Source organism: Onychomys torridus, chromosome 5, assembly GCF_903995425.1.
Source record: "Onychomys torridus chromosome 5, mOncTor1.1, whole genome shotgun sequence".
NCBI lineage: Eukaryota > Metazoa > Chordata > Mammalia > Rodentia > Cricetidae > Onychomys > Onychomys torridus.
This window is the reverse complement of record NC_050447.1, coordinates 18,452,659-18,469,425: the sequence shown is the minus strand read 5'-3', so window position 1 is coordinate 18,469,425 and position 16,767 is coordinate 18,452,659. Positions and strand designations below refer to the sequence as shown.

At 41.2% G+C, this 16,767-nt stretch overlaps 1 protein-coding gene across 1 annotated transcript in view; it reads right to left on the bottom strand.

Moving 5' to 3' along the window:
- Rbl2 (RB transcriptional corepressor like 2) overlaps window positions 1-16,301 on the bottom strand; it is a 51,164-nt gene extending 34,863 nt beyond the window's left edge. Inside the window, exons 1-8 of the mRNA XM_036187642.1 lie at window positions 15,955-16,301; window positions 15,106-15,236; window positions 13,261-13,461; window positions 9,611-9,675; window positions 5,509-5,637; window positions 2,643-2,803; window positions 2,497-2,561; window positions 1,382-1,568 (exon numbers count right to left, since the gene is read on the bottom strand). Coding sequence (XP_036043535.1) covers window positions 1,382-1,568; window positions 2,497-2,561; window positions 2,643-2,803; window positions 5,509-5,637; window positions 9,611-9,675; window positions 13,261-13,461; window positions 15,106-15,236; window positions 15,955-16,185 — 1,170 coding nt within the window. The 5' untranslated portion in view covers window positions 16,186-16,301. The remainder of the gene's footprint in view (window positions 1-1,381; window positions 1,569-2,496; window positions 2,562-2,642; window positions 2,804-5,508; window positions 5,638-9,610; window positions 9,676-13,260; window positions 13,462-15,105; window positions 15,237-15,954) is intronic.
- Window positions 16,302-16,767: the final 466 nt, after the last annotated feature.

Sequence of the window (16,767 nt, the reverse complement as noted above, 5' to 3'; positions counted from 1 at the left end):
AGCCACCAGGAATAGTTGCTCAAATAGCCTCTTAACATCCTCTTGCCATGACCCCATCTCTCCCAGGATCTTTAAAAATGTTCATTACATCACACAGGGGTCATCTTTTCAAATACCCTCCTGAAAGTTTTCATATCAACTACAGCTGAAGTCCTTACAATGGCTTCCGAAGACTAAATGACCTCCTTGTCTCCTACTCCTTGCATCTCATCTTGAGACTCTTTCCTTATGAACTATGTTCTTATTACACAGGCCTTCTCATCATGCCTCCAACATCAGATATGTTCCTACCTCACACCTTTGCAGTTGATAGTCTCCTGGCTTCATATCAATTTCTATCTATACCCAAGACTTGCTTTCTCAATTATCTCAGGAATCTATTAATGCTAGCCTCTCAGAGACATTTCCAGGAAGCACATCTACAGTGGGCCCCAAGGTCCATCCATTCTGCCCCACTCACAATACTATTTTATCAACTTTGTCTTCAGGTAGCATCATCCAACATATTATACATTCAATTATTCGGTTAGCTATTGCCTGTCTTCCCCAACTAAAATGGAAGTTTCTTTAGGACAGGCTGTTTGTTGCTATTTTGTCCACTGATGTATTTCCCAGAGTCTGGAACATAACCTAGTATATGAAACCATTTGAATATTAACAAATGGTGGATCATTTCTATAATCTCAGCACCTAGGCAGCTGAGGCATGATCACTATGAATTTGAGGTTAACCTGGGGTGCGTTGTGAAATCTGTCTCAACAACAACAAAAGAAAAAAAAAGGAGTAAGAGAGAAAGAGAGGAAGAGAGGAAAAGAGAGAGAGAAAGACAGAGAGAGAGAGAGAGAGAGAGAGAGAGAGAGAGAGAACGAACGAGAACAAGCAGACCAGTGTCAAGTCAGAAGCTTCTCAGTTACAGGGAATGGGAAATTACAGTCACCAGTTTTCATCATCCTAAACTTTGGTTTCAGTTCAACAGAATTTTCTTAAAGACTGACCACAGATCCACAGGCCCCAGTCAGGGTTAATTAGTATTTCCTAAATGCCTTCTGTGTCCACTGTGCAGAGTATATACCACAGTCCATCTTTCCAGAAGCAAAGACTGCCAGCAGGACATATCTGTTCAGATTAACAGTCAATTCCCCTCTCAAGCCTAACTAAAACCTTTGAAAGCTGGTATTAAACAAAAAATAAATAATAATAAATCAGTAAGATACCTTGAATTTTCTTTCCCTTCCCAGCATTCCAAGCACACATACACTCAGGCTTATGAAAAGAGGACAGCAGGCTGTCTTCCCCTTGTCCCAGCGCCCCTCTCCCAAGACCTTGAAATATGCTCTGACATAACACAGGGCTCACCTCTCTTCTACTTGGCTTGGCTCACCTTGTCAAGATGCTGCTGCAAGATGTCTTTCACCTGTGTTCGGTCAGCTCTCTCTGTACCCGAGGCAGCATTCAGACACCGGGGGAGAGTCCCAACTTCCTCCTCAGCATCCTCGCCAAGAAATATCCGTTCATCCAGATTCCCAGCGGCTAACACGTATTCTTCATAAGCCTTATTAACAGCCTTACTATGGGGAAACAGGGCCACCATTTCAGCTCATGTTCCACACCACTTACTTCATTTTTTTACTATAAAATCTGGTAAGTTTCTCAAAGTCATATTTCAATAATAGCATAATTGCTCATTACAAAAACTGCAGAGAAGATGGAGCTTGCTTTACTCCGTGTATCCAGCACACACTGAGCATAGTTTTTCAATAGTGTGTCAAGGTAGGGACTCTGAACCAATCTGCATTCAATAAGCTAATAATAACAATAACAAATAATAGTAAGCATTCAATACACTCAATTATACTAAACTGAGTATAAAAACAGTAAGCCTGGGCAATATATAATTGGTATATATGATCATGTAGGAACACTTCCTCAGCTGTTCTTGGCACCTCTGAAGACCTGGTACTGCCACATTTTGTCACCTCTATAGTTCCAAAAACCTGTCTTCTGTTCCTTTTTCTTAACTTTTTCTTTCAGTCCTGGGATGTCAGTCGTGTACCTGATGGTTAGGTACAAAAGCATTTCTTTTTCCTCTCTCTCTCTCTCTTTTTTTGTTTTGTTTTGTTTTAGTTTTTTGAGACAGGGTTTTTATGTGTGGCTTTGGCTGTCCTAGAACTAGCTGTGTGGACCAAGTTAGCCTTGAATTTTGATCTACCTACCTCTGCCTCCTGAATGCTGGGATTAAAGGCGAGTGCCATCATACCCAGTACAAAAACATTTAATTTCAAAGTTTATAATCTAAAATCTTGACTAATAAAACTTTAAACAGAACAAAAACAAGTTTCGTTGGGCTTAAAGACATGAACTTATAGTAGAAGTTTCCAGAAGTGTTGTGTTTTCTGAGTTCTACCATAAAGCATTGTATAAACAGTCCAAAGGCTGAGCACTGAGGTCTCCTCACAGATAACTTAGTATCACAGCAGTCGGCACCACAGTACTCACAAACTCTCCCCAAAGTTGCCGGGCTCCAGGAAGCCAGTAAGATTCTCTTCCTTCCCCTTGAGGAGCTATGATGAAAAGAGGGGTTCTTATATTACATGCAGCCAAGTCTTTTTCCAGAGAGCATTCTTATGTCATTGTTTACCAACCTTTTTTTCAAAAAGTTTCCTGATATAGGGCTTCCAGAAATGCTCCTTTATCCCCTTTGCCTCCAGCACTAGGCCATCATGTAAGGAACAGAGCTTGTCAATGACACAAGGTGGGTCAGAGGAAGGCTTAGAGTCCTTAGGGTGACAATCCTCTGACAGGCCTGTGACGTATGAAACCACAAAACAGACACCAGTCAGCACCAATCAGCTGAGACATAGCTAACTAGTAGTGAGTCTGGTCATGATACGACTGACATGCGTAACTAATTTATATATACCTCAAAACTGACAGAAAATCTGAATATGTGGCATCCTCAGTACAAGCAAAAAAGGACACTTTAGCCCAGACACATTGCCTCACACCTATAATCCACCGCTCTGGACTGTCGGGAATTGGAAGGACAGCCTGAGCTATAACATCCTGTCTCACATAAAGAAATGACTACATACATTATAAATTAAGTACTTGTTTTGTTTGTTTTTTGAGACAGGGTTTTTCTATGTAACAGTCCTGGGCATCCTGGACCTCACTCTGTAGACCAGACTGGCCTCGAACTCAGATCTCCTGCCTCTGCCTCTCAAGTGCTGGGATTAGAAGTGTGCGCCACATTGCTCAGCTCAGTACTTTTGAAAACGGAGATGAAGATAAAGTATATAACTACTCAAAAGGTTTGTTATGTGACTAAAGATTGCTAGAAAACTTTAAAAAAGCTGTTGCAGGAATATCTGAAAAAATAAGAATTGTACTCAGCAAATAAGCCTTACATTCAAATGAAAGAAACAAAAACATCACTTAAAAAATTACACAGTTCTGCCAGTGTGGTGGCACATGCCTTTGATCCTAGCACTAAGGAAGCAGAAGCAGGTGGATCGCTGTGAGTTTGAGGCCAGCCTGGTCTACACAGAGAGTCAGTTCCACAACAGCCAGAGCTTCAGAGACCTTGTCTCAAAAAAACCCAAACAAATTAACAATAACAGATCATTCTAATATAATATTGTTAATATATTAATAATTAACATTAAGAATGCATTATTATTATTATTTTTTTAACCACCCAGTTCAGGCTGATGAGATGGCACACACATCAGGTAAAGCTCTGTGTCCAAGCCTGATACCCTGAGTTTGGTCTCTATGACAATTGATTCCCTCAAGTTGGCCTCTTACCTATACATGTGTACTGTGGCATGTGTACTCACATGTTCTGTGGCATGTACATGCATCCTTCCCTCCCCCAACTAAAAAGTAACAATTTTTTAATCACGCAGCTCAAAGATCACCCACTCAAAGATCATATCAGATGTCTTTATACTAATTTATAATGTACTTTCATAAGAACACAACATTTTCAAAGAAAATTAAAGGAGGTAAAACCAGTAGAACACCATAAAAAATACCACATGTGGTAGGATACCTTGCTCAGCCTTGATACAATGGGGAGGGGCTAGGCTCTCCTTCAACTTGGTATGCCAGACTTTGTTGACTACCAAGGGAGGCCTTACCCACTCTGAGGAGTGTGTGGGGGTAGAGTGGGAGGGAGGTGAGGAGGTGGGAGAAGGGGAGGGAGGGGGAACTGGGGTTGGTATGTAAAATGGAAAAAATTTTAATAAATAAATATATTTTTAAAAAATACCACATGGAAGCACAGATGTATCAAGGGACTAGGGCGTCCTGGTTCGGTTCCCAGTAAACTAAAGGGAAGAGTAAAATGACATGAAGAGAGAAAGGAGGACAGAAAGGGTAGAGGTCAAGTGGTCCTTGTCCAAAACGCTTGACCAGAAGGTTTGGAGTGCAGCCTTTTGGAACATCTGCACCATTTATTAGATGGACATACATAATCAAAAGACTCTCAAATGGAATCTAGAATTTGATTTTGGTTTTGTTTTTCTACTTTTTTGTCTGTTCTACAGTACTGAAGATCAAACTCAGGGCTAGGCAAGCAGTCTGTCAGGGAACTCTAGCCCTATGTCTCAAATCTTTTGAGCGGCAGGTAATGGTAGTAACTAACTCCACTAATTTTGAAATCAACCCTGATAGGGAAGTTGAAATTCTAATTGAAACCATGCCCCAAATGACAATCCGAATTTTTTCATGGTGGTCTTCAAACAGAATCAGCAGTACGGGTTAGACTGCACACCCTGAGTACTGACATGTACGGCTCATAGAAATGACATCACTTAAAGTCTAGAATATGCATTGCCAAAACGAGTGTGATTCTCATGCTTGTTGCTCAGAGTTCTGTTTCCCTGTAGCAAAGAACTGAAATGATGTGCTCTCAGTAAACTCTTTTTTGCTACCTGGAGTACACAAAACTTGCTAACAGTGAAAATACCACCATGACTGAGAGTTATCTCTGATACTCTGAGTTTCTAAGTTCTTCACTTTTGAAATATATTTTTCAAAAACGTCTAAAGTTCTCATTTAATACTAAATTACATTTTACTGGTGATACTATCTTTTGTTTTAAAAAGAGGGGTAACTTAGGGACTGGAGAGATGGTTCAGCAGTTAACTGCACTGGCTACTCTTCCGGAGGACCCGGGTTCAACTCCCAGCGCCCATGGTTTACAGCCATCCTAAGTCCAGTTCCATAGGATTTAGCACTCTCCTCTGGCCTCTGAGAGCATCAGGCATGCATGTGGTACACAAACACGCATGCAGACAAAACTCATACACATAAAATAAAACTTTAAAAAAACCGGAGATACGCTGACTCTTCAGTGTATGTACTCTGTATGGCTCTGATGGTGGAAACATTCCCATACCCACATTCTCTGATGCTAGCAAACCTGGATTTGGGGATGCAATTCCCAAGACTAAAATCTTATAGAAGCATGGGCTGTCAAAAATGTTTCACATAGAAACTTACCTTTGAAATTAGGGTTCACAAGTTCTTTACGATTAGAACATTGCAGGGCATTTCCATACACTAGATCTAATGCACAGAGCAGGAGATGGTAGGAGTTCACCAGGTCATCACTAATCATGGGGAAGTTGCCTATGGGGTCACATAAAGTCATAGTGTTACCTCAGCATCCACTTTACAAGATTTTAAAGAACAGCTTCCTCTCATTCTAATGACATCATATACCATCGTACCATGTAGGTTCAAGAGTGATAAAGTGTTTTGGCAAATTTATATTTTTAGGACTGATATTTTAATGTATGTCTAAGAATTTAATGAAAATTAAAACTTTACTTAAGTTCAGTATACATTTAATAGGCATCTATTAAGTAGCTAGTAACTAAAACTTTATTACTGTTCTAGTCTTTGGAATTCTGAACACACAAAAAATTTACCAACTCTCTTAAACAGTAATAAATTATTTCACATAAAAAAAGTTTTTCTGCAAGTAAAAATTACTAGAAATATTTAGAGGTAAACCACCAGAAAATGATTCATATATGATTTTTCTTATATATGTACTCTAAAAAGAAGAGAGCCTTTCTTTAGAGCCCTAATGGTAACAATTTAAAATACTTTTCTATATAGTAATAAAAGTTCATACACATTAATTCAACAGAACACAAATATAGACATTTGAATTCAAAAGCTACTATCCCAAGGATAACTGCCAATGCTTGTAGCAAAAAACAACAACAACAACAACAACAAAACACAAGCCCAGGCCTACAAATGTGCAGTGCTGGGTTAAGAGAGCACTGTACAACTCCAATGAAACTGCTAGTGAGTATGTCTGAAGAGCTGTTGTTACACCTCTGCATTTTCACACACACAGTGCCGACCCAAAGGCACGCACCACACTTTTACAGAGTGCAGACTCATAGGCACACACCACACTTTTGCGCATAGTGCCTACCTGAATGCATGTATCACACACACTTGGTTTTGTCTCATTTGGGTCTGCCTTAGACTTTCCCCCTTTGCTTCCTTCCAAAGAAAGTTACTGCCTACCTTAGGTCTCAGGATATATGATGCTTTTTCTTTGAGGGATAAGTTAAAGCAAAAAAATAAATAAGTAAAAGGCCTGCTGCTGCCAGAAAGGCAAATGGTTACTAAGAGACTAAATTCTGCAATGATAGCAGCCAGCTAAGTTGCTTGCCTCTACTATAAAAGGTCAAATATTAAAAACCTGCTCCTATTCTTGTACATAAAACAGGAAGCCACACCTACTGGTTATAAGCTACAAAGCCAGCAGCAGCAGCAGCAGGTCTGAACTTGCCCTGGGTGCACTTGCAGCAGGGGGAGAAAGTGGCAGCGCTGTAAGTCCCCCACAAAGGCTGAGTCGCTTCTAAAGAGTGCACTCTAATTGAAATTCCAGCACAGTCCCAAACCCTGACCTCACAAATGGACCTTCCTTTACAGGCTATTTTATTGTTTAAGTAAGAGATAACAGAAAAATGGAAAGACTTGACCTGTAGATCTGGCTTACTTGTTCAAGAATGTGATTTTATGAAAACAGGAAGTGGTCTTCCGCTCAAAAAGCCCTTCATGTGACAGTTGCCATACCAAATCAACAAATATACAAATAATTAGCTTATTATTGGGAATGAGATGATCTAAAATGTCCGCATGCTGCAGGCACAGTCTATCTTCCCCACAAATAAACCAAGTACAGAATGAAAGCAACTAAGCTACCCATAAGAACTGAGCTGTGTTGTGCACCTCAACTCAATACTTGGAAGTTTTAACTCAGCCTGGGCAACAGAGACAGACAGACTCCCATCTCAAAAAACAAAGCTAAGTGTGGCGTCTCCTGCCTAAGTGAGACTCTGCCATTATTTTAATAGTCTATACACTAGCAAATACATTCGCTTCTAGGCACACAAAATAGATCAAAATCCTAGAAGTCACACAGCTATCCAAAACAATCATAAGATTACTATCCTATGTAATACCAGTCACACAAGCTAATGTGGGAGCCTTCACAGGAAGTTTATGTATGCCTAAGCTTTTATTTTATATCATTGATTTATGTCACATCTATTTCATTTTGTTTTATATTTGTGGTGCTTAGAATCAAATTCGGGGTCTTGTGCACACTAAGCAAGCACCCCACCCCCGGGCCACATCTATCACTTCTGACTGCACTAAAGAATGCTGCCAGCACTGTTGTTATGGAAAGCACAACTAAGAAGCTCACAAAGACTCCCCCTTCAGCTAGGGCACACAGCTAAGATGAGGATGGAGGACTCCTGAGCTAGAGAGGACCAGCTGCAATCACATCACACCTGGAGACACCTTCAGGTTTAGCATCAAACCCAGAGACAAGAGATCCGGATTCAAATCCTAGCATTATTGAGTTGACACAGTTGATCTGATAAAGGGAATCTCTTACACAGTAATTTTCCTTTACCCATGGTTTTATTTTTATAATTTCAGTTACCTTCGATCTACAGACCAAAAATATCAAATGGAAAATTTAAGAAATAATTCTCAGATAGGCAGGGACATCTGCAATCTAAGACTAGGGAGGTCAAAGCAGGAGGGTCACAGGTTCCAGGTCAGTCTGGCCTGCATAGCAAGCCTCAAACAAATAAAACCTAAGTTTAAAATTGCATTTTTTTTGCTCTGCCCAGCAGCTCTGCGCCACCTGGGACATGAATCACCCTTGTGTTCTGCATATCCAGGCTGAATATGCTGTGTATCCTTAGCCTTTTGCTTTCATGGTTATCTGCTCCACTGTCTCCATAGAATAGCGATTGTATTCAAGTAATCTGTATTTACTTAACAATGACCCCAAAGCAATGCAGCACTCGCCAAAGAAAAGCCAAACAGTGGAAGTGTTTCCATTAAGTGAAAAGATGAGTGTCCTTAATTCAAATAAAAAAAAAAAAATAAGTTTTTACAAGGGCTAGAGAGATTGCTCAGTGGTTAAGAGCACTGGCTGCTTTTCCAAATGCCTCAGGGTTTGGCTCCCAGCACCCACATGGAGGCTCACAACCATCTCTATCTCCAAGTTCAGGATATCCAGTGCCCCCTTCTGACCTTTAGTACTGCATGCACATGATGCACAGACATAACATGCAGGCAAAATATCCATACATATATAACAAAAGTAAATCCTTAAAAGAATCATATGCTGATGCTGCTAAGATTTAAAGTACAATTGGTAGAGACATTTATATAACCTCTACTATACCAACATAATGGCTCTGTTCTTTTTTTTTTTTTTTTTTTGTAGAGCTGAGGATCGAACCCAGGGCCTTGCGCTTGCTAGGCAAGTGTTCTACCACTGAGCTAAACCCCCAACCCCAGCTCTGTTCTTATTATAACTAATGTCATTTATCCCTTATTGTGCCTAATATGTAAATTACACTTTATGTAAGTATGTATAGCAAGAATCATAGTATACAGGGGTTGGAACTATCTTTGGCTTCAGGTCTTAGTATGCATCCTGAATATATAAAGATGGGATTATGGTATGCATGAAGTTCCTTCCAGTTCTGACAATTTGCAACTTATTGAACTATCTTAGTGGCAGCCATATGCCACAGTCTATAGACAAAAAGCTAATGAATATAACTGTACCTTCTCCTTAGACTGTTAAGAATTATCCCTATATAGAGCATACCAATAGAGATGTACGTCAGTGCATGCAAACCTTGAATAGAGTAATGGAATGAAGAGAGGAGAGGAAAAGAGTCTAAGTATCTGGTTAAGTTTAGACACATGTTACCTGTGGGAAGTCATCAGAACTACTCTGAGGACTTCTACTCAGTGAATCAGACAGGTCTTAGGAAGAGCAGAGCCCTAGACCCAAGCTGACACAGAGTGGGGTGGTTCCACTCACAATTCAAAAGGACAGCTCCGCATCAAAGAGATGTAGAACAAGAATAAAATGAAAGGGCATGTCATTTAATTTCAGGAAATGTGGATACTGTAAAGATAGTCTAAAGATTCTCTTATGAAAAGTGAGGCTTTCTTCCTGATATATAATACAGCTGATAAAATCAGCACCTAAAATGTAGGTTAGCTAATTCCTATCCAAATATTACTCTTCTCTTACCTCTTGCATATATAAAAAGCACCCAACAGAAGTGGAAAATTTCAGACGTGGTACAGGGCTGTCGCCTGGAGGGGGGAAAACAAAGTCACAAGGTAAATACAAGAATTACAAAGAGACATCCCAAATGACTCAAATCAGGTGTGAAAGAAGCCCACAGGGGAGGAGTGAAACCAGATGACACCTCAACCAAACCCTGAGAGCAAACAGCTGGGAGGCAGAAAAGGCAGCTCAGAGGAGGGGAAAGCTTTCTAAGTTTTGGGGGTCAAGATACATAACAAAAAGAAAATCAGCCATTCTTGTGATGACAGTACAACTAATCCTGCTTCCAGGTGGCAGGCAACTATAGCCTCTCCATTAGATACTCCACACTATCTATGGACAACCACAAAAGGTCACTTTGAAGGCATTCTATCCCTACACTTAGGCCTTACTCCATCTATTAAGAGACCTGTTCTATTTGACCAAGCTGTCTGCTAATGGGAGTTTTGGACCTGTGTTGGCTTGGCTTTCCTGCCAACATCTCTGCCAATGCTTATACCAGACTTCTATGGTGTCACATCACAAGAACCTCAACTTTTGTTTAGTTTTTGTTTTCTGAGACAGGCTCTCCATAACCCAGGCTGACCTTAAACACCTGACTCTGCCAAGTGCTAGAGTCATCATGCCCAGCTTTGCAGAACCTATTTTAATAAGGATCAAGAAGAGCAGGAAACTTGGTTTAGTTCTGGTGCTGACATGAGCAGGCACTTGTTTCTCTTGGCCTTTGTTCTTCAATCATCAAAGTTCCTGTATTTAGGAGTAATGCTGGACTTGATCTACTAGGCCACAGTCAGAGTGAATAGTGAGAGGTGTGATTCTAAAAGCAGATTCTTGCAGCACTCAAGTGGGGCAAGCAGAAGAATCTGAAGTTCACGGTCGTACTTGGATGTTTAACATGTTCAAGGATACCTGGGCAAGTGACATCCTGTCTCAAAAAAAAAAAGATGGTCTTTCTGCCATAGTACACGATAAACTACTTATGACTTTGACCTCAAATATAAAATTTAGGGTTTTTGCTTGTAGTACATACAATACTTTAAACTTTAGCTCTGTAACATTAGGACTCTGGGAATACCTTGACTAACCTCTGCTTCCCAATTCTCTCTTGCTTCCCTCCTTCTACGCCCATTACTATTTCCTCTGTACTGAAGGCCCCACCTCGATCCCCAAAGTCATCTGCCCAAATCCTACTCATTTCTACTTACTCCACAGAATGCCATCAAACTGGCTCATCTAGATTTACTTTTGCTCAGAAACCCCACTTTTCTGTATCCATTGCATCCCACGGCAAGCATGTCACTCCCTCTCTCTCGCTTTACTGTCGGCCCTCAGAAGAGAGACCATGGGTTCTGCTAGGTCCCCATCCCCTGCATGACATCTAAACAAGTATTTCTTGTTGTGTTTAATACACAGTGGCAAGCTTTCCTATCACAGTTGTGCATCAGTCATCCTCAAGAAGCGGTACAAACATGGTAAAGTGTATGGATTCTGCAGTAAGTCAGCCCACTCAGCAGGGGCACGGATTGCCCTTTAAGAGTTTATTTTCCCATACCTAACAAGTCGAAGACCCATAAGGTTGTCATATTACATGTTCACATCTGAGAAGAGTGCTCGCCTCATAACACACACACAGGTAAGTGCCATACATCACTTGTGTGACTGCTAGCAGAAAGTGCTTGCAAATGCCAAGAGCCGATAGAGTAAGCTGGGTGTGGCAGGGCATTCCTGTAATCTCGGCACTTGGAAGGCTGATACAGAATAGCAAGTCAGACACCAGCCTGGACTACATAGAAGACCCTATCTCAAAGAAGCAAAAACAACCGAAAAAATATAAAAGTGAGGCTATACATGAGTCTTAGAGAATGTGTCTAGCAGGCATGAAACCTTGGATTCAGTTTCCAGCACTCACTGCAAGTACAGAATAGTATAAATGTAAAATTCTTTTTTTAATAAATTATTTATTTTTGTGTGCTTTGCTGTTTTGCCTGCATGTGTGTCTGTGTGATCCCTGGAACTGGAGTTACACACAGTTGTGAGCTGTCATGTAGGTCCCAGGAATTGAACCTGGGTCCTCTGGAAGAGCAGTCAGCACTCTTAACCACAGAGCCATCTCTCCAGCCCCCATAAATGTAAAATTCTTGAAGAAATATTACAAGCCTCTTAATTAGAACCGGGTGATACACACACACACACACACACACACACCAAACAAGTATGATTTGAAGTTATTTTTAGACACTCTAAAGAAAAAAACAGCTATTTTGTATTTTTCTATAAATGATCATGGTAGCCTTACTAAGACTCAAAGAAAGCTTGTATCCAGAGTTCAGAACACATCCCACAAGGCTGGGGACTGTGGTGCCAAGGAGACCTCCACTCAGGAGACTGAGATAGGACAGAACAAGCTTAAAGCCACCCTGGGCTACCTAGTAAGTTGAAAGCTAGCCTGTCTACACAATGATATTCCTTCCCTGTTTTAGGGGCTTTTAATTTTGTTTTGTTTCTTTTTGGCTTTCTGAGACAGGATCTCTCTTATACAGTCCAGATGATCCTCCTGCCTAGGCCTCCTTAAGGCTGGAATTACAGTTGTGTGTAATTATACCTAGCCTCTTTTACATTTTTTTCTTGTTTTGTTTTCGTTTTTTATTTATTTATTTATTTATTTTTGTTGTTGTTGTTGTTGTTGTTTTTCGACACAGGGTTTCTCTGTGTAGCCCTGGCTGTCCTTGAACTCACTTTGTAGACCAGTGTGGCCTCAAACTCAAAGATCTGTCTGTGCCTCCCTCTGCCTCCCAAGTGTTAGGACTAAAGGCATGCACCACCATACCTGGCCCTCTTGTACATTTCTTATGAATACTATTTTAAGAGGAAATTTCTTGACATACTTTAAAAGCAAAAATTCCCTCTCTGTTTTAAATGAACTCGGATGTTAAAGGACAGTTTTTATCTTGTAATTGCCCATAGTTGTAAAGACAGAAAACACTAAACCAGAGAAAGCTGGTTTTGTAGACCTTGACCAGAAAACAAGTTCACAGTAGTTGAATTCCCTTAATCTCACTGGACCTAATTTCTCTGATGTTGATTGGCTATTTTCAGGGACTATTCTTCAGTTTGACAGAAAGGTCAAATAATAGAAACAGAAAATAACAGCATCTGACCTATACCCAAGAAGACACCTGGAGAAAGATCTGATTTGTCAATCTGTATTCTTGGTTGCTTAGATAAAAAGGGAAAATTTATATCATCATAAAACCCAAACATTTTGCATTATAAAAGAAGCCAGACAACTTCTAACATACAGCAAAGAACAACAACAAATTATCATTTAACAAAACAAAACACACAAAAAACGCTTTAAACCAGGCGTGGTAGCATATGTCTTTAATCCCAGGACTGAGAGGCAGACTCGGGCAGATCTCTATGAGCTGGAGGCCAGCCTGGTCTACAGAGTGAATTGCATGCCCCTCAAGGCTACATAGTGAGACCCTATCTCAAAACAAACAAAAAAACCCAGCTTCTTAGGAAAAAGTAATTTCTGAACTCGTTTCTTTTAATGAGTGTTGACCTGTACTCCAGAGAAAGGCTGTTCCCAAACACACACAGAAGCATACCTCTGCTTTCGTCCTCTTTGCTGGCGAGGTTGTTCTTCTTGGGGATACTTAAAAATGTCTTGAAAAATGGGTTCATATTTCTTAAAAATCACAGCAGAAACAGTGAAGTTTCTTTCTAATCTTTCAGTACGTTCTCTGAATTGTGGGGGTAGATTTGCCATGTCTTCCCACTTCTTCATCTTGTTAAAAAATTCAATTAAGCTGATATTAAAAACAAAAAGAGGTACTTTAATAACACAAAGGTGATGTTATGCCAATACAACAGTAAACCAAAATCACTTCATCAAATTGACAATGCCGTAACTCAAATGTGTGCCTTTGACTAGCTCTGCCTCCCAACATTTGTCTTATTACTCTCACCCTCCTAATCTACTTTGTTCAGACTATGATAGGTTTGGGTTCTTTGTGTGTATGTGTACACATTAACGTAGGCCATGTGGGGACACGCACAGGAAGCCAGACATTGATGCTGCATGGCTTCCTCAACCACTGTCCACCTTACCACTTAACATTCTTCTGCTGGGCGTGGCAGGAGTTTTTACTCTTGGCATCATCTCACTGGCCCTGGCTCAGACCTTTTAAATGCTAAAACTATGGTGCTGGAGATATGGCTCAGCAGTTAGAATATTTGCTCTTCTTGTAGAGGATCTCAGTTCAATGCCCAGCACCCACAAGTAGCTTATGATCATCTTTCACTAGAGTCTAAGAAGATCTGATGTCCTCTTCTGACCTCCTTGGGCGCTAAACATGCACATTGTGCACGTACATGCATACAGGCAAAATACTTCTACACATAAAATAAAATGAACCTTAAAAATTTTTAAAAACAAGACACTAAAGTTAGCATAGAAACAGTCAAAATTTCAATTTATACATCTTCCTAATCTCATTCTTCACTCCCTCTATTTTAATCCCCATTGTGAAGTTAATTTTCCATACATATATTCATAAAAAATAAGTAGTATCTTTTGTCTGCTTTTATATTTTATGTAAAATGTATCATATTATAAGAAGCATTCTGCAACTTAGAAACATTAAATGAAAATTGAGATTCATTAATTTAATTACTAACTCATTTGATCACTAAAACCATCCTTCCTATGAACATACAATAATTTTCTGCATTCACTCAGCAAGAGAAATTCAGGTTACTAATAATTTTCTTTTAAAAAAAATGGTGTAGGGCTGGAGAGGTGTTTGTTGTTAAGAGCACTTGTTGCTCTTGCAAAGGACCCAGGTCTGTTCCAGCACCCATATGGCTACTCACAACCACCTGTCACTCCAATTGCAGGGAATCCCATGCTTTCTTCTGGCCTCCACAGACACCAGGAACACATGTGGTACACATACATACATGCAGACAAACACTCATGCACATATAAAAACCATGAGTTTTTAAATGGTGCAATAAATATATTAGTATGTATGTAGGAATTTCTTTAGGGTCAGAGAACGTGCAGCTTCAATTCTACACAAAATGTACATTAAAACACAAGTTTCATACATATGTATCTAAGTATAATGCCACATAATCGATATTTCATTTACCTTTTTGATACATAGTATCTTCAAAAGCTCAATATTTATATTTAAATTTATATTAACATTATACAATGAGTCATAACCTTTAATGCATTAAAATGCAAATATATTCAAGTTAGTAAAACATGATCCTGACTCTGAAATGGTAAAGGAAAACCTTGACTCAGTTTCTGAATGCAGCTATCTACCTGTTAGATGCTCAGAAAATAGTAAACAAAGAGAATTTTCATTATCAGTCTGATTTGTAAGTTTTTTTTTTTTCATTTTAGCTACATTCTACTTTTCAAGCTCTAATATAGTTACCTCTGCTCTGAACACCGAAGGATTCTAGTTAAAGACACATAGTTTCCTTCAACAGTCCCTTTGCTTACAGTAGGAACAGATTTTCTGCAAGCCACATATAAGGCACATGCTAACCAATGAAGATCGTTTCCCTGAAAAAGAAAATAGTGCTTAAAAACTTGTCCAGAGTCACTCAGATGGTTAAGGTCTGAAGCCGCCGCATTTCGTTGTTATCAATGGAAAGGGGGGAATTCGATGTGTGAACTGATTTAAAAACATATGTATCAAAATACACCGACTCAGCAGAACGACACAGGCATAATCACCATATTATGGTTAAATAACACCTTGCTTAACTGACTTCCAGTCGTGGGCCTCTTTACCCTGCTCCTTTCATAAGCTATATATATAAAATTAAAGGGCCATAAGCACAAGCAGCTGATAAACAATCCGGACTTCCGTGTCACTTCCTATTGGCCCATGCAGGGGAGGTGCCTGCAGAGTTGACAGGCACTGGCCCGAATGGCCATTTTTGTCAACCTCAAGCCCCGTCCCAAGAACGGGACACAACAAACCTAAAGCTGGGTGACAGCCAAAAAGAGTGCCCGAGCTCAGCAACAAACGCTGCGTGTCTACTCCGGTTTTCAACCGCCGGGGGTGGGAGTGGAGGTGTGGGGGTGTGGGGTGTGGGGGTGTGGGGGTGTGGGGGGTGACAAATCGTAAGCCGTTCTCGTAAGCAAGCCCGAAACTTAACTCGTCTCCTCTGACGGCTGCAAAGTCCGGGCAGGGGCAGTGGTGCGGTGCACAGGACCAAGCGACCCCAGAGCCACACCGAGTCCCCCGACCGCCCCGGATGGTCTGCGTGCGCACCTCCAGCGTGTAGCTCTCACTCATGCTGCGGTAGCTGCCCCAGGCCTCGGCGCGCGCCGCCTCGTCCATGTTGAGGCGACTGCACAGCTCCTCGAACCGCTGCTGGATCTGAGAGCCCGGGGACCCCGCGGGCTGTGCGCCGTCAGCGGCGTCGCCATCCTCCTCCTCCTCCTCCGAGCTGGCTGCGGCGGGAGGAGGAGGCGGTGGCGACTGGTTGCCTCCAGAAGGCATGGCGCACCCCGAGGCCGCGGCTCTTCAGACGCGCTGAGGGCCGGGGCCGGCAGCTATTCAAACCGCGAAGCGCCCGCCCGTCAGCAGCTTACAACACGACTGTGCCGCCCCTAGAGCCCCTGGGCCCCATGCGGGCACCCGTAAGTCTGAGCACAGCCTTCTGGGAAATGTAGTGTCGGCCGGGATCTCAGGGGGACCAAAAGGCGTGGAGGAAGAAAGAGCAAACCAAGCCGTGCTTCATCTAGGGGCGATTGAACACGCCCTCCGGTTTTAAGAATCTCTCAACAGGGAGACCATTCAGAAGGCTCATTTGAAGAGAAAATGACCAAGAAATAAATAGAGAAGCTTTAGTATCCAAGCTCTTCATCCAAACACTTCCTCCTCACCTAGAGGTCGATAATAGTTCAGCAGCTTGTTCTAGTTGCTCTGTTTCTGAGATGAACACTGAAACCAACTCGGAGAGGAAAAGGCTTCTTTCATCTGAGACTTTACAGTCCATCATGGAGGGAGGCTAACTCAGGACGCTGCTTACTGGCTAGCTCCCCCTTACTTGCTCAGCTATTTCTAATACAGCCTTTCCCC